The sequence below is a fragment of the Petromyzon marinus genome (genome assembly GCF_048934315.1).
Source record: "Petromyzon marinus isolate PM22_M1 ecotype Great Lakes invasive population chromosome 75 unlocalized genomic scaffold, UKy_Petmar_22M1.pri1.0 chr75_unloc.2, whole genome shotgun sequence".
NCBI lineage: Eukaryota > Metazoa > Chordata > Hyperoartia > Petromyzontiformes > Petromyzontidae > Petromyzon > Petromyzon marinus.
The window spans coordinates 371,924-395,973 of NW_027422614.1; the positions used below are offsets into that span (position 1 = coordinate 371,924).

The 24,050-nt window shown below is 46.9% G+C and overlaps 1 protein-coding gene across 3 annotated transcripts in view; it reads right to left on the bottom strand.

The window, feature by feature from the left end:
• Positions 1 to 8,469: 8,469 nt before the first annotated feature.
• AURKAIP1 (aurora kinase A interacting protein 1) overlaps positions 8,470 to 24,050 on the bottom strand; it is a 28,805-nt gene continuing 13,224 nt past the window's right edge. For 2 of the 3 annotated variants that reach the window (XM_076058459.1, XM_076058458.1), the window contains exons 2-6: positions 18,356 to 18,407; positions 16,638 to 16,724; positions 15,595 to 15,827; positions 14,462 to 14,641; positions 8,470 to 9,165 (exon numbers count right to left, since the gene is read on the bottom strand). In XM_076058459.1, coding sequence (XP_075914574.1) covers positions 9,040 to 9,165; positions 14,462 to 14,641; positions 15,595 to 15,827; positions 16,638 to 16,724; positions 18,356 to 18,404 — 675 coding nt within the window. In that variant the 5' untranslated portion in view covers positions 18,405 to 18,407 and the 3' untranslated portion in view covers positions 8,470 to 9,039. The remainder of the gene's footprint in view (positions 9,166 to 14,461; positions 14,642 to 15,594; positions 15,828 to 16,637; positions 16,725 to 18,355; positions 18,408 to 24,050) is intronic. The other variant, XM_076058460.1, reaches the window with a different exon arrangement.

Sequence of the window (24,050 nt, forward strand, 5' to 3'; positions counted from 1 at the left end):
CACGTTGTGCCGGTGTTTCTTCATTTACGCATCGTGATCATTACATTGACATCTTAGCCGGTGATTTTCCCTCACGATCTAATTAGTCATTAAGTTAGTGACAATAATTAACGTGAATATATTTGCATTCATTGACATCTTAGCCGGTGATTTTCCCTCACGATGTAATTAGTTACTAAGTTAGCGACAATAATTACGTGAATATATTTGCATACATTGACATCTTAGTTGGTGATTTTTCCTCAGGCTGTAATTAGTCACTAAGATAGTGACAATTACGTGAATAATTTGCATTCATTGACATCTTAGCCGGTGATTTTCCCTCACGATGTAATTAGTTATTAAGTTAGTGATAATAATTACGTGAATATATTTGCATACATTGATATCTTAGCCGGTGATTTTCCCTCACGATGTAATTAGTTACTAAGTTAGTGACAATAATTACGTGAATAATTTGCATAAATTGAAATCTTAGCCAGTGATTTTCCCTCACGATGTAATTAGTTATTAAGTTAGTGACAATAATTAACGTGAATATATTTGCATTCATTGAGATTTTAGCCGGTGATTTTCCCTCACGATCTAATTAGTTATTAAGTTAGTGACAATAATTAACGTGAATATATTTGCATTCATTGAGATTTTAGCCGGTGATTTTCCCTCACGATGTAATTAGTCACTAAGTTAGTGACAATAATTACGTGAATAATTTGAATAAATTGACATCTTAGCCGGTGATTTTCCCTCACGATCTAATTAATTATTAAGTTAGTGATAATAATTACGTGAATAATTTGCATAAATTGACATTTTAGCCGGTGATTTTCCCTCAGGATGTAATTAGTTACTAAGTTAGTAACAATAACGTGAATATATTTGCATACATTGACATCTTAGCAGGCGATTTTCCCTCAGGATGTAATTAGTTACTAAGTTAGTGATAATAATTACGTGAATAATTTGCATAAATTGACCTTCTTAGCCGGTGATTTTCCCTCACGATCTAATTAATTATTAAGTTAGTGACAATAATTAACGTGAATATATTTGCATTCATTGACATCTTAGCCGGTGATTTTCCCTCACGATCTAATTAGTTACTAAGTTAGCGACAATAATTAACGTGAATATATTTGCATACATTGACATTTTAGCCGGTGATTTTCCCTCACGATCTAATTAATTATTAAGTTAGTGATAATAATTACGTGAATAATTTGCATAAATTGACATTTTAGCCGGTGATTTTCCCTCAGGATGTAATTAGTTACTAAGTTAGTGATAATAATTAACGTGAATATATTTGCATTCATTGACATCTTAGCTGGTGATTTTCCCTCAGGATGTAATTAGTCACTAAGTTAGTGACAATAATTAACGTGAATATATTTGCATTCATTGACATCTTAGCAGGTGATTTTCCCTCACGATGTAATTAGTTTCTAAGTTACTGACAATAATTACGTGAATATATTTACATACATTGACATCTTAGCAGGTGATTTTCCCTCACGATGTAATTAGTTACTAAGTTAGTTATAATAATTACGCAAATAATCTGCATACATTGAAATCTTAGCCGGTGATTTACCCTCACGATCTAATTAGTTACTAAGTTAGTGATAATTAACGTGAATATATTTGCATTTATTGACATCTTAGCTGGTGATTTTCCCTCACGATGTAATTAGTTACTAAGTTAGTGATAATAATTACGTGAATATATTTGCATTCATTGACATCTTAGCCCGTGATTTTCCCTCACGATATAATTAGTTACTAAGTTAGCGACAATAATTACGTGAATATATTTGCATACATTGACATCTTAGCTGGTGATTTTTCCTCAGGCTGTAATTAGTCACTAAGATAGTGACAATTACGTGAATAATTTGCATTCATTGACATCTTAGCCGGTGATTTTCCCTCACGATGTAATTAGTTATTAAGTTAGTGATAATAATTACGTGAATATATTTGCATACATTGATATCTTAGCCGGTGATTTTCCCTCACGATGTAATTAGTTACTAAGTTAGTGACAATAATTACGTGAATAATTTGCATAAATTGAAATCTTAGCCAGTGATTTTCCCTCACGATGTAATTAGTTATTAAGTTAGTGACAATAATTAACGTGAATATATTTGCATTCATTGAGATTTTAGCCGGTGATTTTCCCTCACGATCTAATTAGTTATTAAGTTAGTGACAATAATTAACGTGAATATATTTGCATTCATTGAGATTTTAGCCGGTGATTTTCCCTCACGATGTAATTAGTCACTAAGTTAGTGACAATAATTACGTGAATAATTTGAATAAATTGACATCTTAGCCGGTGATTTTCCCTCACGATCTAATTAATTATTAAGTTAGTGATAATAATTACGTGAATAATTTGCATAAATTGACATTTTAGCCGGTGATTTTCCCTCAGGATGTAATTAGTTACTAAGTTAGTAACAATAACGTGAATATATTTGCATACATTGACATCTTAGCAGGCGATTTTCCCTCAGGATGTAATTAGTTACTAAGTTAGTGATAATAATTACGTGAATAATTTGCATAAATTGACCTTCTTAGCCGGTGATTTTCCCTCACGATCTAATTAATTATTAAGTTAGTGACAATAATTAACGTGAATATATTTGCATTCATTGACATCTTAGCCGGTGATTTTCCCTCACGATCTAATTAGTTACTAAGTTAGCGACAATAATTAACGTGAATATATTTGCATACATTGACATTTTAGCCGGTGATTTTCCCTCACGATCTAATTAATTATTAAGTTAGTGATAATAATTACGTGAATAATTTGCATAAATTGACATTTTAGCCGGTGATTTTCCCTCAGGATGTAATTAGTTACTAAGTTAGTGATAATAATTAACGTGAATATATTTGCATTCATTGACATCTTAGCTGGTGATTTTCCCTCAGGATGTAATTAGTCACTAAGTTAGTGACAATAATTAACGTGAATATATTTGCATTCATTGACATCTTAGCAGGTGATTTTCCCTCACGATGTAATTAGTTTCTAAGTTACTGACAATAATTACGTGAATATATTTACATACATTGACATCTTAGCAGGTGATTTTCCCTCACGATGTAATTAGTTACTAAGTTAGTTATAATAATTACGCAAATAATCTGCATACATTGAAATCTTAGCCGGTGATTTACCCTCACGATCTAATTAGTTACTAAGTTAGTGATAATTAACGTGAATATATTTGCATTTATTGACATCTTAGCTGGTGATTTTCCCTCACGATGTAATTAGTTACTAAGTTAGTGATAATAATTACGTGAATATATTTGCATTCATTGACATCTTAGCCCGTGATTTTCCCTCACGATATAATTAGTTACTAAGTAACTGACAATAATTACGTGAATATATTTGCATAAATTGACATCTTAGCAGGTGATTTTCCCTCACGATCTAATTAGTTACTAAGTTAGTGATAATAATTACGTGAATATATTTGCATGCATTGACATCTTAGCTGGTGATTTTCCCTCACGATGTAATTAGTAAGTTAGTGATAATAATTACACTAATAAGGTTACATACATTTACACGTGTTAGCTAAGGTTTATAGCTAACAAAGTAATTAGTTATTGATTAGGGTGATAATTATGCGAGCGACTGTGAAAATTAACGATTAAATCGTTGCGTAAATCTGCACGCATTTGCATTCATTTTTAAAAAAGCGTTCAATAAATTTCATTAGATTCGCATAAAATTAGCATTGGCTTTGCATAAAATTAGCATTAGCTTTGCATAAAATTAGCATTATCTTTGCATAAATTAACATTAGATTTGCATAAACTTTGCATTAGCTTTGCATAAAATTAACATTAGATTTGCATAAACTTTACATTAGATTTGCATATCATTTGCGTCCACGTTGCGTAATCGGGAGAGACAAAGGCGGCTGGGTCGCCTTCGTAGGGAGTGCTGCTGCACTTGCCCCTACAGTCTGTCACAGGCTACACGGGGGAGCTTTGTGTGGGCGAGTTGGTGGGTGAGTGAATGATTGGGTGAGTGAATGAGTGGGTGGGTGAGTGAGTGGGTGAGTGAATGAGTGAGTGAGTGGGTGAATGAGTGGGTGAGTGAATGAGTGGGTGAATGAGTGAGTGAATGAGTGGGTGGGTGAGTGAATGAGTGGGTGAATGAGTGGGTGGGTGAGTGGATGAATGAGTGGGTGAATGAGTGGATGGGTGAGTGAATGAGTGGGTGGGTGAATGAGTGGGTGGGTGATGGAATGAGTGGGTGAGTGAATGAGTGGGTGGGTGAATGAGTGGATGGGTGAGTGAATGAGTGGGTGGGTGATTGAATGAGTGGGTGGGTGATGGAATGAGTGGGTGGGTGAATGAATGAGTGGGTGGGTGAATGAGTGGGTGAGTGAATGAGTGGGTGAATGAGTGGGTGGGTGAATGAGTGGGTGAGTGAATGAGTGGGTGAATGAGTGGGTGGGTGAATGAGTGGATGGGTGAGTGAATGAGTGGGTGGGTGAATGAGTGGGTGAATGAGTGGGTGAGTGAATGAGTGGGTGGGTGAATGAGTGGGTGGGTGAATGAGTGGGTGGGTGAATGAGTAGGTGGGTGAATGAGTGGGTGAGTGAATGAGTGGGTGAATGAGTGGGTGGGTGATGGAATGAGTGGGTGGGTGAATGAGTGGGGGGTGAGTGAATGAGTGGGTGAGTGAATGGGTGAGTGGGTGAGTGAATGAGGGGTGGGTGAGTGAATGAGTGAGTGGGTGAGTAAATGAGTGGGTGAATGAGTGGATGAGTGAATAAGTGGGTGGGTGAGTGAATGAGTGGGGCGAGTGAATGAGTGGGTGGGTGATTGAATGAGTGGGTGAGTGAATGAGTGGGTGAGTGAATGAGTGAGAGGGTGAATGAGTGGGTGAGTGAATGAGTGGTGGGTGAGTGAATGAGTGGGTGAATGCGTGGGTGGGTGAATTAGTGAGTGAATGAGTGGGTGAATGAGTGGGTGAATGAGTGGGTGGGTGATTGAATGAGTGGGTGGGTGATGGAATGAGTGGGTGGGTGAATGAGTGGGTGGGTGATTGAATGAGTGGATGGATGAATGAGTGGGAGGGTGAGTGAATGAGTGGGTGAGTGAATGAGTGGGTGAGTGAATGAGTGGATGGGTGAATGAGTGGGTGAGTGAATGAGGGGTGGGTGAATGAGTGGGTGAGTGAATGAGTGAGTGAATGAGTGGGTGAATGAGTGGGTGAGTGAATAAGTGGGTGGGCAAGTGAATGAGTGGGCGAGTGAATGAGTGAGTGATTGAGTGGGTGGGTGAGTGAATGCGTGGGTGGGTGAATTAGTGAGTGAATGAGTGGGTAACTTTAACCGAAAGAACCAAGAATAATAATTTTATTGTTTTACAATAATTTTATTGTTTTATATTATTATTATTTTATTGTTTCCCTTCTATGTGGTGACTTTACCGAAAGAACCAAGAATAATAATCATCCATCACAGAAGAATTCTCTCATCAAGACTCTGTATCATAGAGCCCAATGCATATCCGACCAGGAACACATAAGCAGTGAACTCAAGCACGTACACCAAGCTCTTAGGGCTAATGGTTACTCCGACTATACAATCCGCAAAGCTATCACTCAAACCATGAAGAAAAACCCTCTTGAGGAGCCTTTCAAAACCATCACTTTACCCTACATTGCTGGGATCACAAAAAAGATCTCCAAAATCTTGAATAAACACAAGATCCAGGTCCGTTTCAACACATTACATAAAATCCGTGATCTGGTTCCGTCTGTAAAAGATGTGATTCCGGACATACAATACCCTGGTGTCTACAAACTAAGTTGCCTCTGTGGTAGTAGTTACATTGGAGAAACCAAACGCCATGTCTCGGACCGCATTCGTGAACACAAAGCAGACCTTAAACACGGTAGGACCAACACCTCGGCCATAGCAGATCATTGTTCTAATTCAGTAGGCTCACATGCCATTGACTTTTCCAAGACAGAGGTTCTTTGTAAGCCATCTGGCTTCCATGAGAGATTCGTTCATGAGGCTATCCACATATACAAGCACAGAGACAATTTCAACCGAGAAGATGGATTCTATCTTAGCAATCATTGGAAAGATTTGATAAACCATTTCAGTTCTTAATTGATTGTTCACGCTTACAGTGGCTTTCAGACAGCATACATTATAAAAAATTTCGTCTCCCCCCTCCTCTTTTCAGAATATAGATGGACTAGTCCTGGGCAAACTGCCAAATCGCTGCGCGTGACGCTAACGTTTTTTTTATAAATAAATAAATGCGCCGTTTAAAAATAAATTTATGCAAACCAACACACCTGAAGATGACCGTTTGAGTTATGGTCGAAACGTCGTGAGAATTTTTTTATTGTTTTATATATATTTTATTATTTTGTTGTTTCTCTTCAACGTGACTTTACCGAAAAAACTAAGAATATAATAATTTTATTGTTCTACAATAATTGTATTGTTTTATATTTTTATTATTTTATTGTTTCCCTATCTACGCGGCGGCGGTGACTTTAACCGAAAGAACCAAGAATAATTATTTTATTGTTTTACAATAATTTTATTGTTTTATATTTTTATTATTTTATTGTTTCCCCTATCTACGTGGCGGTGGTGACTTTAACCGAAAGAACCAAGAATAATAATTTTATTGTTTTACAATAATTTTATTGTTTTATATTTTTATTATTTTATTGTTTCCCCTATCTACGTGGCAGTGACTTTACCGAAAGAACCAAGAATAATAATTTTATTGTTTTACAATTTTATTGTTTTATATTTTTATTATTTTATTGGTTCCCTTCTATGTGGTGACTTTAACCGAAAGAACCAAGAATAATAATTTTATTGTTCTACAATAATTTTATTGTTTTATATTTTTATTATTTTATTGTTTCCCCTATCTACGTGGCGGTGGTGACTTTACCGAAAGAACCAAGAATAATAATTTTATTGTTTTACAATAATTTTATTGTTTTATATTTTTTATTATTTTATTGTTTCCCCTACCTACGTGGTGGTGACTTTAACCGAAAGAACCAAGATTAATAATTTTATTGTTTTACAATAATTTTATTGTTTTATATTTTTATTATTTTATTGGTTTCCTTCTATGTGGTGACTTTAACCGAAAGAACCAAGAATAATAATTTTATTGTTCTACAATAATTTTATTGTTTTATATTTTTATTATTTTATTGTTTCCCCTATCTACGTGGCAGTGACTTTACCGAAAGAACCAAGAATAATAATTTTATTGTTTTACAATAATTTTATTGTTTTATATTTTTATTATTTTATTGTTTCCCCTATCTACGCGGCGGTGACTTTAACTGAAAGAACCAAGAATAATAATTTTATTGTTCTACAATAATTTTATTGTTTTATATTTTTATTATTTTATTGTTTCCCCTATCTACGTGGCGGTGACTTTAACCGAAAGAACCAAGAATAATAATTTTATTGTTCTACAATAATTTTATTGTTTTATATTTTTATTATTTTGTTTCCCCTATCTACGTGGCGGTGGTGACTTTACCGAAAGAACCAAGAATAATAATTTTATTGTTTTACAATAATTTTATTGTTTTATATTTTTATTATTTTATTGTTTCCCTATCTACGCGGCAGTGACTTTACCGAAAGAACCAAGAATAATAATTTTATTGTTTTACAATTTTATTGTTTTATTATTTTATTGGTTCCCTTCTATGTGGTGACTTTAACCGAAAGAACCAAGAATAATAATTTTATTGTTCTACAATAATTTTATTGTTTTATATTTTTATTATTTTGTTTCCCCTATCTACGTGGCGGTGGTGACTTTACCGAAAGAACCAAGAATAATAATTTTATTGTTTTACAATAATTTTATTGTTTTATATTTTTTATTATTTTATTGTTTCCCCTACCTACGTGGTGACTTTAACCGAAAGAACCAAGATTAATAATTGTATTGTTTTACAATAATTTTATTGTTTTATATTTTTATTATTTTATTGGTTTCCTTCTATGTGGTGACTTTAACCGAAAGAACCAAGAATAATAATTTTATTGTTCTACAATAATTTTATTGTTTTATATTTTTATTATTTTATTGTTTCCCCTATCTACGTGGCAGTGACTTTAACCGAAAGAACCAAGAATAATAATTTTATTGTTTTACAATAATTTTATTGTTTTATATTTTTATTATTTTATCGTTTCCCCTATCTACGCGGCGGTGACTTTAACTGAAAGAACCAAGAATAATAATTTTATTGTTGTACAATAATTTTATTGTTTTATATTTTTATTATTTTATCGTTTCTCCTATCTACGCGGCGGCGGTGACTTTAACCGTAAGAACCAAGAATATGGAATCCCTGCAGTCACGAAAGCTTCACGTGGACAAATAAAAGACACCAGTTCAGAGTCGCCGTGGAAGTCGTTTATTAAACTCCCGTGGGTTCGTGGGCGAGTGAGCGTGCGAGTGAGCGTGCGAGTGAGCGTGCGAGTGAGCGTGCGAGTGAGCGTGCGAGTGACTCGCTCGCCCGCCCGCACGCCCGCTCGCTCGCCCCGGCGGCCACCCATAAAAGTCACCCACCGACTCGCGCATCACCACCGTCACTGGACGAGTGGGCGAGTGAGTGAATGAGTGGGTTCGTGGGGTGAGCGTTTGGGCGGGCGAGCGAGCGACTTGGCCTGCGACCCGCTCACCCACCCGCTCGCCCACTCCCTCGCTCGCCCATCCGCTCGCTCACCCCCCCCGCTCGCTCATCCGCCCGCTCGCCCACTCGCTCGCTCACTCCCTCGCTCACTCCCTCGCTCGCCCACCCGCTCGCTCACCCCCCCGCTCGCCCACCCGCTCGCTCACCCCCCCGCTCGCTCACCCGCCCGCTCGCCCACTCGCTCGCTCACCCACCCGCTCACCCGCCCGCTCGCCCACTCGCTCGCTCTCCCACCCGCTCACCCACCCGCTCACCCACCCGCTCGCTCGCCCACACTACTTCTTGTGTAGGGGTTTGCGTGAGCCAGAGAAGTGGTAGATCTTCGGCATTTTCCACCCTTGGGGCGACTCCTCCAAGCCTGCGCTCGTCCAAACCTTCTCTAGATCCTTCTCGAACTTCCTCTACACACACACAGACATAGACACACACACACACACAGACACACACACATACACAGACACACGCACACACACACACAGACACACACAGTCACACACACACAGACACACACACAGACACACACAGACACACACACAGACACACACACACAGACACACACACAGACACACACACAGACACACACACACAGACACACACACACACACAGACACACACACACAGACACACACACAGACACACACACAGACACACACACACAGACACACACACACACACAGACACACACAGTCACACACACACAGACACACACACAGACACACACAGACACACACACAGACACACACACACAGTCACACACACACACACAGTCACACACACAGACACACACACAGACACACAGTCACACACAGTCACACACACACACACAGTCACACACACACACACAGTCACACACACACACACAGTCACACACAGTCACACACACAGTCACACACACAGTCACACACACAGTCACACACACAGTCACACACACACAGTCACACACACACACAGTCACACACACACACAGTCACACACACACACAGTCACACACACAGACACACAGTCACACACACAGTCACACACACAGTCACACACAGTCACACACACACACACAGTCACACACACACACACAGTCACACACACACACAGTCACACACACACACAGTCACACACACACAGTCACACACACACACACAGTCACACACACACACACAGTCACATACACACACACAGTCACATACACACACACAGTCACACACACAGTCACACACACACAGTCACACACACACACAGTCACACACACACAGTCACACACAGTCACACACACACACAGTCACACACACACACAGTCACACACACACAGACACAGTCACACACACAGACACAGTCACACACACAGACACAGTCACACACACACAGTCACACACACACAGTCACACACACACACAGTCACACACACACAGTCACACACACACAGACACACACACACAGACACACAGTGACACACAGACACACACACAGACACACAGTGACATACAGACACACACAGACACACACACAGACACACAGTGACAAACAGACACACACACACACACAGACACACACAGACACACAGTGACACACACAGACACACAGTGACACACAGTGACAAACAGACACACACAGACAAAGGTCCCCCGTGTAGCCTTCAACAGACTGTCGGGGCAAGTGCTGTGAGTCGCGAGTAGCAGCAGCAGTGCCTATGAAGGCCATCACTTGGCATGTACACTGATTCATTCACTCACTCATTCACTCATTCACTCACAAACCCATCCACTGACTCACTCACTCACCCATGCACTCATTCACTGACCCACCCACTCATTCACTCATTCAAGCACAAACCCATCCACTGACTCACTCACTCACCCACGTACTCATTCACTGACCCACCCACTCATTCACTCACTCACTCACTTATTCACCCAATCGTGCACAAACCCATCCACTCACTCACCCACGCACTCATTCACTGACCCACCCACTCATTCACTCATTCAAGCACAAACCCATCCACTGACTCACTCACCCACGTACTCATTCACTGACCCATGCACTCATTCACTGACTCACTCACTCACCCACGCACTCATTCACTCACCCACCCACTCACTCATTCACTCATTCACCCAATCGTGCACAAACCCATTCACTGACTCACTCACTCACCCACTCATTCAAAAACCCACCCACTCATTCACTCATCCAAGCACAAACCCATCCACTGACTCACTCACTCACCCACGTACTCATTCACTGACCCACGCACTCATTCACTGACTCACTCACTCACCCACGCACTCATTCACTGACCCACCCACTCATTCACTCACTCACTCACCCCCTTGTGAGTGAGTGGTACTGGTGAGTGAGTGGTAGTGGTGAGTGATACTGGTGAGTGATACTGGTGAGTGGTGAGTGAGTGGTACTGGTGAGTGGTGAGTGAGTGATACTGGTGAGTGGTACTGGTGAGTGAGTGGTGAGTGGTATTGGTGAGTGATACTGGTGAGTGGTACTGGTGAGTGAGTGGTGAGTGAGTGGTGAGTGTTACTGGTGAGTGAGTGGTGGTGAGCGGTACTGGTGAGTGGTAGTGGTGAGTGGTGAGTGAGTGTTACTGGTGAGTGGTGAGTGAGTGGTGAATGAGTGGTGAGTGGTACTGGTGAGTGAGTGGTGAGTGAGTGGTGAGTGTTACTGGTGAGTGAGTGGTGGTGAGCGGTACTGGTGAGTGGTAGTGGTGAGTGGTGAGTGAGTGTTACTGGTGAGTGGTGAGTGAGTGGTGAATGAGTGGTGAGTGGTACTGGTGAGTGGTACTGGTGAGTGGTGAGTGAGTGGTGAGTGAGTGGTACTGGTGAGTGGTGAGTGATACTGGTGAGTGATAATGGTGAGTGATACTGGTGAGTGGTGAGTGATACTGGTGAGTGGTGAGTGAGTGGTACTGGTGAGTGGTACTGGTGAGTGAGTGGTACTGGTGAGTGGTGAGTGATACTGGTGAGTGATACTGGTGAGTGGTACTGGTGAGTGGTACTGGTGAGTGGTACTGGTGAGTGGTACTGGTGAGTGGTACTAGTGAGTGGTGAGTGAGTGGTACTGGTGAGTGGTGAGTGATACTGGTGAGTGGTGAGTGAGTGGTACTGGTGAGTGGTGAGTGATACTGGTGAGTGGTACTGGTGAGTGGTACTGGTGAGTGTTACTAGTGAGTGGTGAGTGAGTGGTGAGTGATACTGGTGAGTGGTGAGTGAGTGGTGAGTGGTACTGGTGAGTGGTACTGGTGAGTGATACTGGTGAGTGGTGAGTGAGTGGTGAGTGATACTGGTGAGTGGTGAGTGATACTGGTGAGTGGTAGTGGTGAGTGGTAGTGGTGAGTGTTACTGGTGAGTGATACTGGTGAGTGAGTGGTGAGTGAAACTGGTGAGTGATACTGGTGAGTGGTAGTGGTGAGTGTTACTGGTGAGTGATACTGGTGAGTGATACTGGTGAGTGATACTGGTGAGTGGTGAGTGAGTGTTACTGGTGAGTGGTAGTGGTGAGTGAGTGGTGAGTGAAACTGGTGAGTGGTGAGTGATACTGGTGAGTGATACTGGTGAGTGGTGAGTGAGTGGTACTGGTGAGTGGTGAGTGTTACTGGTGAGTGAGTGGTGAGTGAGTGGTGAGTGATACTGGTGAGTGATACTGGTGAGTGAGTGGTGAGTGATACTGGTGAGTGAGTGGTGAGTGATACTGGTGAGTGATACTGGTGAGTGGTACTGGTGAGTGGTGAGTGAGTGTTACTGGTGAGTGGTAGTGGTGAGTGAGTGGTGAGTGAAACTGGTGAGTGGTGAGTGATACTGGTGAGTGATACTGGTGAGTGGTGAGTGAGTGGTACTGGTGAGTGGTGAGTGTTACTGGTGAGTGAGTGGTGAGTGAGTGGTGAGTGATACTGGTGAGTGATACTGGTGAGTGAGTGGTGAGTGATACTGGTGAGTGAGTGGTGAGTGATACTGGTGAGTGATACTGGTGAGTGGTACTGGTGAGTGGTGAGTGAGTGGTGAGTGTTACTGGTGAGTGGTGAGTGAGTGGTGAGTGTTACTGGTGAGTGGTAGTGGTGAGTGAGTGGTGAGTGAAACTGGTGAGTGGTGAGTGATACTGGTGAGTGATACTGGTGAGTGGTGAGTGAGTGGTGAGTGATACTGGTGAGTGGTGAGTGATACTGGTGAGTGTTACTGGTGAGTGGTAGTGGTGAGTGGTAGTGGTGAGTGGTACTGGTGAGTGGTGAGTGTTACTGGTGAGTGGTAGTGGTGAGTGAGTGGTGAGTGTTACTGGTGAGTGAGTGGTGAGTGGTAGTGGTGAGTGATACTGGTGAGTGGTGAGTGATACTGGTGAGTGTTACTGGTGAGTGGTGAGTGAGTGGTGAGTGATACTGGTGAGTGATACTGGTGAGTGATGAGTGTTACTGGTGAGTGGTGAGTGAGTGGTGAGTGTTACTGGTGAGTGTTACTGGTGAGTGGTGAGTGAGTGGTGAGTGTTACTGGTGAGTGAGTGGTGAGTGATACTGGTGAGTGATACTGGTGAGTGGTGAGTGAGTGGTGAGTGTTACTGGTGAGTGGTAGTGGTGAGTGAGTGGTGAGTGTTACTGGTGAGTGGTAGTGGTGAGTGAGTGGTGAGTGATACTGGTGAGTGATACTGGTGAGTGATACTGGTGAGTGATACTGGTGAGTGGTACTGGTGAGTGAGTGGTGAGTGTTACTGGTGAGTGGTAGTGGTGAGTGAGTGGTGAGTGATACTGGTGAGTGGTACTGGTGAGTGTTACTGGTGAGTGGTACTGGTGAGTGAGTGTTACTGGTGAGTGATACTGGTGAGTGGTGAGTGAAACTGGTGAGTGATACTGGTGAGTGGTACTGGTGAGTGGTGAGTGATACTGGTGAGTGATACTGGTGAGTGGTGAGTGATACTGGTGAGTGATACTGGTGAGTGATACTGGTGAGTGGTACTGGTGAGTGAGTGGTGAGTGGTACTGGTGAGTGGTAGTGGTGAGTGAGTGGTGAGTGATACTGGTGAGTGTTACTGGTGAGCGAGTGAAACTGGTGAGTGGTGAGTGTTACTGGTGAGTGAGTGGTGAGTGAGTGGTGAGTGGTACTGGTGAGTGTTACTGGTGAGTGGTAGTGGTGAGTGAGTGGTGAGTGTTACTGGTGAGTGGTACTGGTGAGTGAGTGGTGAGTGTTACTGGTGAGTGGTAGTGGTGAGTGAGTGGTGAGTGATACTGGTGAGTGAGTGGTGAGTGGTACTGGTGAGTGATACTGGTGAGTGATACTGGTGAGTGATACTGGTGAGTGATACTGGTGAGTGAGTGGTGAGTGATACTGGTGAGTGGTGAGTGTTACTGGTGAGTGATACTGGTGAGTGGTGAGTGTTACTGGTGAGTGATACTGGTGAGTGATACTGGTGAGTGAGTGGTGAGTGATACTGGTGAGTGTTACTGGTGAGTGGTAGTGGTGAGTGAGTGGTGAGTGATACTGGTGAGTGTTACTGGTGAGTGGTGAGTGTTACTGGTGAGCGAGTGAAACTGGTGAGTGGTGAGTGATACTGGTGAGTGGTGAGTGTTACTGGTGAGTGAGTGGTGAGTGATACTGGTGAGTGTTACTGGTGAGTGATACTGGTGAGTGTTACTGGTGAGTGAGTGGTGAGTGTTACTGGTGAGTGGTGAGTGGTAGTGGTGAGTGTTACTGGCGAGCGAGTGGCCACCTGCTTCCGTATCGCTCTACGCCTGACGATTCCACGCCGATGGAACCTCATGCGCTGGGTGAGCTTCCGGTACTTGTGGTGGTTCATCTTGCGGCGACGGATCTTGAGGACCGACTGGGCCTTCAGGGGGATCGCCCCGGGGACCTGAGCGGGAACCACCACGGGTTCCACTCCGGGGTTCTACACACACACACACAGAGACACGCACACACACAGAGACACACCCACACAGAGACACACGTACACACGCACACAGACACACATACACAGAGATACACACACACACAGACACACACACACACGCACACGCACGCACACACGCACACAGAGACACACGCACACAGAGACACACGCACACAGAGACACACACACACAGAGACACACGCACACACACAGAGACACACGCACACACACAGAGACACAGAGACACGCACACGCACGTACACACACACACACAGAGACACACACACACACAGACACACACACACGCACACGCACGCACACAGAGACACACACACACACAGAGACACACGCACACGCACACACATGCACACACGGTGAGACACACCGTGAACCCCACCCACCCTCACGGCCACCGTGAACCCCACCCACACACCCACCCACACGGTCACTGTGAACCCCACCCACCCACACACCCACCCACCCACCCACACGGCCACAGTGAACCCCACCCACCCACACACCCACCCACCCACACGGTCACCGTGAACCCCACCCACCCACACACCCACCCACACACCCACCCACACACCCACCCACCCACACACCCACCCACACACACACCCACCCACACACCCACCCACCCACACGGCCACAGTGAACCCCACCCACCCACACACCCACCCACCCACACGGTCACCGTGAACCCCACCCACCCACACACCCACCCACACACCCACCCACACACCCACCCACACACCCACCCACACACACACCCACACACACACACCCACCCACACACCCACCCACCCACACACCCACCCACCCACACACCCACCCACACACCCACACACCCACCCACACACACACCCACCCACCCACACACCCACCCACACACCCACCCACCCACACGGTCACCGTGAACCCGCTGAGTGAGCGACTTTGAGACTCACCTCGTCCATTGCAACACCCGACGGTGACGATGATGGGAGAATCATCTCCTGATGATGATGATGACGCTGATGATGATGCTGATGACACTGCTGCTGATGCTGCTGCTGATGCTGCTGCTGCTGATGCTGGGCGCTAACCCAGCTCTCCAGAGGGGACAGTGCTAGACGTCTCGGTACCAGGGCCTCCTCCAGCACCGGGTCCAGGACGAGCCAGCGCTGTGGCCACGTCACTGCTGGGGGCAGGGGGGAGGGGCGGGGGGGGAGGTAAGTGAGTGGTCCTGGTGATTACTGGTGAGTACCACTCACCAGTACTCACCGGTACTGGTGAGTGGTACTGGTGAGTACCACTCACCAGTACTCACCAGTACCGGTGAGTACTGGTGAGTACTGGTCAGTACCACTCACTCGGCGCTGCGGTGACTTTGCCGATACTCTGAACGCACGTTCCTACGGAGCCATCGAATCCACAGAGACCCTACACATAGAGACACATAGAGACCCACACTCATAGAGACCCACACTCATAGAGACTCACACAGAGAGCCATACTCATAGAGACCCGTAGACACACAGAGACCCACACTCATAGAGACCCATAGAGACCTGTACACATAGAGACCCACACTCATAGAGACTCACACAGAGACCCTACACATAGAGACACATAGAGACCCACACTCATAGAGACCCATACACACCCACAGAGACCCATACTCATAGAGACACATAGACACAAACTCAGAGACCCATAGACACACAGAGACCCATACTCATAGAGACCCATACAGACACACAGAGACCCATACTCATAGAGACCCATACACCCAGGCGAGGTAGTTAACATCTCGTCAGGGTCGTGATAGAACCCACGACCTCCTGTATACCAGGCGAGGTAGTTAACATCTCATCAGGGTCGTGATAGAACCCACGACCTCCTGTGTACCAGGCGAGGTAGTTAACATCTCATCAGGGTCGGGATGGAACCCACGACCTCCTGCGTACCGGGCGAGGTAGCCATCCTGGCTGCCACCCTGACCCCTGACCTGCTGGGCTGGTCACGTGACCTTGGCGACCTCTCGTGTAGCAGCGATGGAGACGCGGCGAGTGGAGCGTCACAGCTTCCTCGCAGCCTGGGGCACAGTCACACACACAGTCACACACACACAGTCACACACACAGTCACACACACAGTCATACACACAGTCACACACACACAGTCGCAATGATGCTGCTGCTGATGATGCTGGTAATGATGCTGCTGCTGATGATGCTGGTAATGATTCTGCTGCTGATGATGCTGGTAATGATGCTGCTGCTGATGATGGTAATGATGATGCTGCTGATGATGCTGGTAATGATGCTGCTGGTAATGATGATGCTGGTAATGATGCTGCTGATGATGATGCTGGTATAATGATACTGCTGCTGATGATGCTGGTAATGATGCTGCTGCTGATGATGTTGCTGATGCTGGTAATGATGCTGGTAATGATGCTGCTGATGATGATGCTGGTAATAATGATGCTGGTAATAATGATGCTGGTAATAATGATGCTGGTAATAATGATGCTGGTGATGATGATGCTGATGATGGTGATGCTGGTAATGATGCTGCTGATGATGATGCTGGTAATAATGATGCTGGTAATAATGATGCTGGTAATAATGATGCTGGTAATAATGATGCTGGTAATAATGATGCTGGTAATAATGATGCTGGTAATAATGATGCTGGTAATAATGATGCTGGTAATGATGATGCTGATGATGGTGATGCTGGTAATGATGATGCTGATGCTGGTAATAATGCTGCTGGTAATGATGCTGATGATGCTGATGCTGGTAATAATGCTGCTGGTAATGATGCTGATGATGATGATGCTGGTAATAATGATGCTGATGATGATGATGCTGGTAATGATGATGCTGATGATGATGATGCTGATGATGCTGGTAATGATGCTGCTGGTAATGATGCTGGTAATGATGATGATGCTGATGATGCTGGTAATGATGATTCTGGTAATGATGATGCTGCTGATGATGCTGATGATGCTGGTAATGATGATTCTGGTAATGATGATGCTGCTGATGATGCTGGTAATGATGCTGCTGGTAATGATGATGCTGATGATGCTGGTAATGATGATGCTGGTAATGATGCTGCTGGTAATGATGATGCTGATGATGCTGGTAATGATGATGCTGGTAATGATGCTGCTGGTAATGATGATGCTGATGATGCTGGTAATGATGATGCTGATGATGCTGCTGCTGATACTAATGCAGCAGCTGCTGATGCTGCTGATGATGCTGATGCTGCTGCTGCTGCTGGTGCTGCTGATACTAATGCAGCTGCTGCTGATGCTGCTGCTGCTGATACTAATGCAGCTGCTGCTGCTGCTGTGATGATGCTGATGCTGCTGCTGATGATGCTGCTGCTGATGATGCTGCTGCTGATACTAATGCAGCTGCTGATGCTGCTGATGCTGCTGCTGCTGATGCTGCTGCTGATGGTGCTGCTGATGGTGCTGCTGCTGATGATGCTGCTGATGCTGCTGCTGATGATCCTGCTGTTGCTGATGCTGCTGATGCTGCTGCTGATGCTGCTGCTGATACTACTACTGCTGCTGATGCTGCTGATACTAATGCAGCTGCTGCTGCTGCTGATGCTGCTGATGATGCTGCTGCTGCTGATGCTGCTGATACTACTACTGCTGCTGATGCTGCTGCTGATGATGCTGCTGGGTTGCCAACTCACCGCTCACCACCACCCTGCAGACCGCTCTGGCCAGCAGACGGAGCGCCATGCCCTGAGGCCCCACCACGAGGGGAGATACAAAGACGGCCGGGAGTCACACAGCACACGTAGGGGGCAAAGGTCGACCCAGTGGCCCACGCGGGATGTTGGGGCAAGTGCTGTTAGCGAGCAGCAGCGGCATCATTTCATTCACACACTCAATAATTCATACTTTCATTCACACACTCATTAATTCATACTTTCATTCACACACTCATTAATTCATACACTCATTCACACACTCACACACTCATTCATACACTCATTCATTCATACAATCATTCATACACTCACACACTCATTCATACACTCATTCATTCATACAATCATTCATACACTCACACACTCATTCATTCATACACTCATTCATACACTCACACTCATTCATTCATTCATACACTCATTCATACACTCAAACATTCATTCAGTCATACACTCATTCATACACTCACACACTCATTCATTCACTCATTCATTCATACACTCACACACGCATTCATTTATACACTCATTCATACACTCATTCATACACTCACACACTCATTCATACACTCATTCATACACTCACACACTTATTCATACACTGACACACTCATTCATACACTCATTCATACACTCACACACTCATTCATTCACACACTCACATTCATTCATACACTCATTCATACTCACACTCATTCATTCATACACTCATTCATACACTCACACACTCATTCATACACTCACACACATTCATTCATACACTAATTCATTCATCCACTCATTCATTCATACACACTCATTCATACACCCACACACTCATTCATACACACTCATTCATCCACTCATTCATACACACATTAATTCATCCACTCATTCATACATCCACTCATTCATTCATTCATACACCCAATCATTCATACATCCACTCATTCATCCACTCATTCATACACTCAATCATTCATACATCCACTCATTCATTCATACACCCACACACTCATTCATACAAACACACACTTTCATTCATACACACATTCATTCATACACACTCATTCATCCACCCATTCATACACCCACACACTCATTCATACACCCACACACTCATTCATCCACTCATTCATACACACACTCATTCATCCACTCATTCATTCATCCACTCATTAATGCACCCACTCATTCATTCACTCACCCACCCCACTCACCCACTCACGCATCCACTCACTCACTCACGCATCCACTCACTCATCCACTCACTCGCTCACTCATCCACTCACTCGCTCATCCACTCACTCGCTCACTCATCCACTCACCCACTCACTCATCCACTCACTCGCTCACTCATCCACTCACTCACCCACTCACTCGCTCACTCATCCACTCACTCGCTCATCCACTCACTCACCCACTCACTCGCTCACTCATCCACTCACTCACTCACTCACCCACTCACCCACTCACTCATCCACTCACGCGCTCACTCATCCACTCACTCACTCACCCACTCACTCATCCACTCACTCGCTCACTCATCCACTCACCCACCCCATTCACCACTCACTAAACCACTTACCGCTCACTCATCCACTCACCCACCCCATTCACCACTCACTAAACCACTTACCGCTCAGTCATCCACTCACCTACCCACCCACTCACCCACTCACTCACTCACCTACCCACTCACTCACCCACTCATCTACTCACCCACCCACTCACCCACCACACTCACTCACTCACTCTCTCACCACTCACTCACCCACCCACTCACTCCACTCACTCACCACTTACACACCACCCACTCACTCTCTCACTCACTCACCCTCTCACTCACTCACCCTCTCACCAACTCACCCTCTCACTCACTCACTCACCCTCTCACTCACCCTCTCACTCACCCTCTCACTCACCCTCTCACTCACCCTCTCACTCACCCTCTCACTCACCCTCTCACTCACCCACACACTCACCCACTCACTCACTCACCCACTCACTCACTCACTCACCCACCCACTCCACTCACTCACCACCTATTCACCACCCACTCACTCACCACCCACTAACCCACCCACTCACTCACTCACCCACCCACCCACTCACCCACCCACTCACTCACCCACTCACTCACTCACTCACCCACTCACTCACTCAGCCACTCACCCACTCACTCACCACCCACTAACTCACCCACTAACTCATCCACTCACTCATCCACTCACTACTCACTCACTCACCACTCACCACTCACCCACTCACTCACCCACTCACTCACCCACCTACTCACTCACCACCGACAAACTCACCCACTCACTCATCCACCCACTCACCACTCACTCACCCACCACCCACTAACTCACTCACCCACTCACCCACCACCCACTCACTCACTCACCACCCACTCACTCACCACCCACTCACCACCCACTCACCCACTCACCCACTTACTCACTCACCACTCACTCACCACCCACCCACTCACCCACCCACTCACCTACTCACCCACTCACTCACCCACTCACTCACCCACTCACTCACCCACTCACTCACCCACTCATCCACTCACTCACCCACTCACTCACTCACCCATTCACCCACCCACTCACTCACCCACTCACCCACTCACTCACCCACTCACCCACCCACTCACCCACCCACTCACCTACTCACCCACTCACTCACCCACCCACTCACTCACCCACTCACTCACCCACCCACTCACCCACTCACTCACCCACTCACTCACCCACTCACCCACTCACTCACCCACTCACTCACTCACCACTCACTCACCACTCACTCACCACCCACTCACCACCCACTCACCCACTTACTCACTCACCACTCACTCACCACCCACCCACTCACCCACCCACTCACCTACTCACCCACCCACTCACCCACTCACTCACCCACTCACTCACTCACCCACTCACCCACTCATCCACTCACCACTCACTCACCCACTCACTCACTCACCCACTCACCCACCCACTCACCCACTCACCCACTCACTCACCACCCACTCACCCACTCACTCACCCACTCACCCACCCACTCACCCACTCACCCACTCACTCACCCACTCACCCACCCACTCACCCACCCACTCACCTACTCACCCACTCACTCACCCACCCACTCACTCACCCACTCACTCACCCACCCACTCACCCACTCACTCACCCACTCACCACTCACTCACCACTCACTCACCACCCACTCACCACCCACTCACCCACTTACTCACTCACCACTCACTCACCACCCACCCACTCACCCACCCACTCACCTACTCACCCACCCACTCACCCACTCACTCACTCACCCACCCACTCACCCACTCACTCACTCACTCATCCACTCACCACTCACTCACCCACTCACTCACTCACCCACTCACCCACCCACTCACCCACTCACTCACCCACCCACTCACCCACTCACTCACCCACTCACCCACCCACTCACCCACCCACTCACCTACTCACCCACTCACTCACCCACCCACTCACTCACCCACCCACTCACCCACCCACTCACTCACCCACTCACTCACCCACTCACCCACCCACTCACCCACCCACTCACCTACTCACCCACTCACTCCACCCACTCACTCACTCACCCACCCACCCACTCACTCACCCACCCACTCACCCATCCACTCACCCACCCACTCACTCACCCACTCACCCACTCACTCACTCACCCACTCACTCACTCACCCACCCACCCACTCACTCACCCACTCACTCACCCACCCACTCACCCACCCACTCACCCACTCACTCACCCACTCACTCACTCACCCACTCACTCACTCACCACTCACTCACCACTCACTCACCACCCACTCACCCACTTACTCACTCACCACTCACTCACCACCCACTCACTCACCCACCCACTCACCTACTCACCCACCCACTCACCCACCCACCCATTCACCCACTCACCCACTCATCCACTCACCACTCACTCACCCACTCACCCACTCACCCACCCACTCACCCACTCACTCACCCACCCACTCACCCACTCACCCACTCACTCACCCACTCACCCACCCACTCACCCACTCACCCACCCACTCACCTACTCACCCACTCACTCACCCACCCACTCACTCACCCACTCACCCACCCACTCACCCACCCACTCACCTACTCACCCACCCACTCACTCACCCACCCACTCACCCACCCACTCACCCACCCACTCACCCACCCACTCACTCACTCACCCACTCACTCACCCACTCACTCACTCACCCACTCACTCACTCACCACCCACTCACCACTCACTCACCACCCACTCACCACCCACTCACCCACTTACTCACTCACCACTCACTCACCACCCACCCACTCACCCACCCACTCACCTACTCACCCACCCACTCACCCACTCACTCACCCACTCACTCACCCACTCACTCACCCACTCACCACTCACTCACCCACTCACCCACTCACTCACCCACTCACCCACCCACTCCACTCACTCACCCCACCCACTCACCCACTCACTCACCCACTCACCCACTCACTCACTCACCCACTCACCCACCCCCTCACCCACCCACCCACTCACCCACTCACCCACCCCCTCACCCACCCACCCCCTCACCCACCCACCCACTCACCCACCCACCCACTCACCCACTCACCACTCACTCACCCACTCACTCACTCACCCACTCACCCACCCACTCACCCACTCACCCACTCACTCACCCACCCACTCACCCACTCACTCACCCACTCACCCACCCACTCACCCACCCACTCACCTACTCACCCACTCACTCACCCACCCACTCACTCACCCACCCACTCACCCACCCACTCACCCACTCACTCACCACTCACTCACCACTCACTCACCACCTACTCACCACCCACTCACCCACTTACTCACTCACCACTCACTTCACCACCCACCCACTCACCCACCCACTCACCTACTCACCCACCCACTCACCCACTCACTCACCCACTCACTCACTCACTCACCCACTCACCCACTCATCCACTCACCACTCACTCACCCACTCACTCACTCACCCACTCACCCACCCACTCACCCACTCACCCACTCACTCACCCACCCACTCACCCACTCACTCACCCACTCACCCACCCACTCACCCACCCACTCACCTACTCACCCACTCACTCACCCACCCACTCACTCACCCACCCACTCACCCACCCACTCACTCACCCACTCACTCACCCACTCACCCACCCACTCACCCACCCACTCACCTACTCACCCACTCACTCACCCACTCACTCACTCACCCACCCACCCACTCACTCACCCACCCACTCACCCATCCACTCACCCACCCACTCACTCACCCACTCACCCACTCACTCACTCACCCACTCACTCACTCACCCACCCACCCACTCACTCACCCACTCACTCACCCACCCACTCACCCACCCACTCACCCACTCACTCACCCACTCACTCACTCACCCACTCACTCACTCACCACTCACTCACCACTCACTCACCACCCACTCACCCACTTACTCACTCACCACTCACTCACCACCCACTCACTCACCCACCCACTCACCTACTCACCCACCCACTCACCCACCCACTCATTCACCCACTCACCCACTCATCCACTCACCACTCACTCACCCACTCACCCACTCA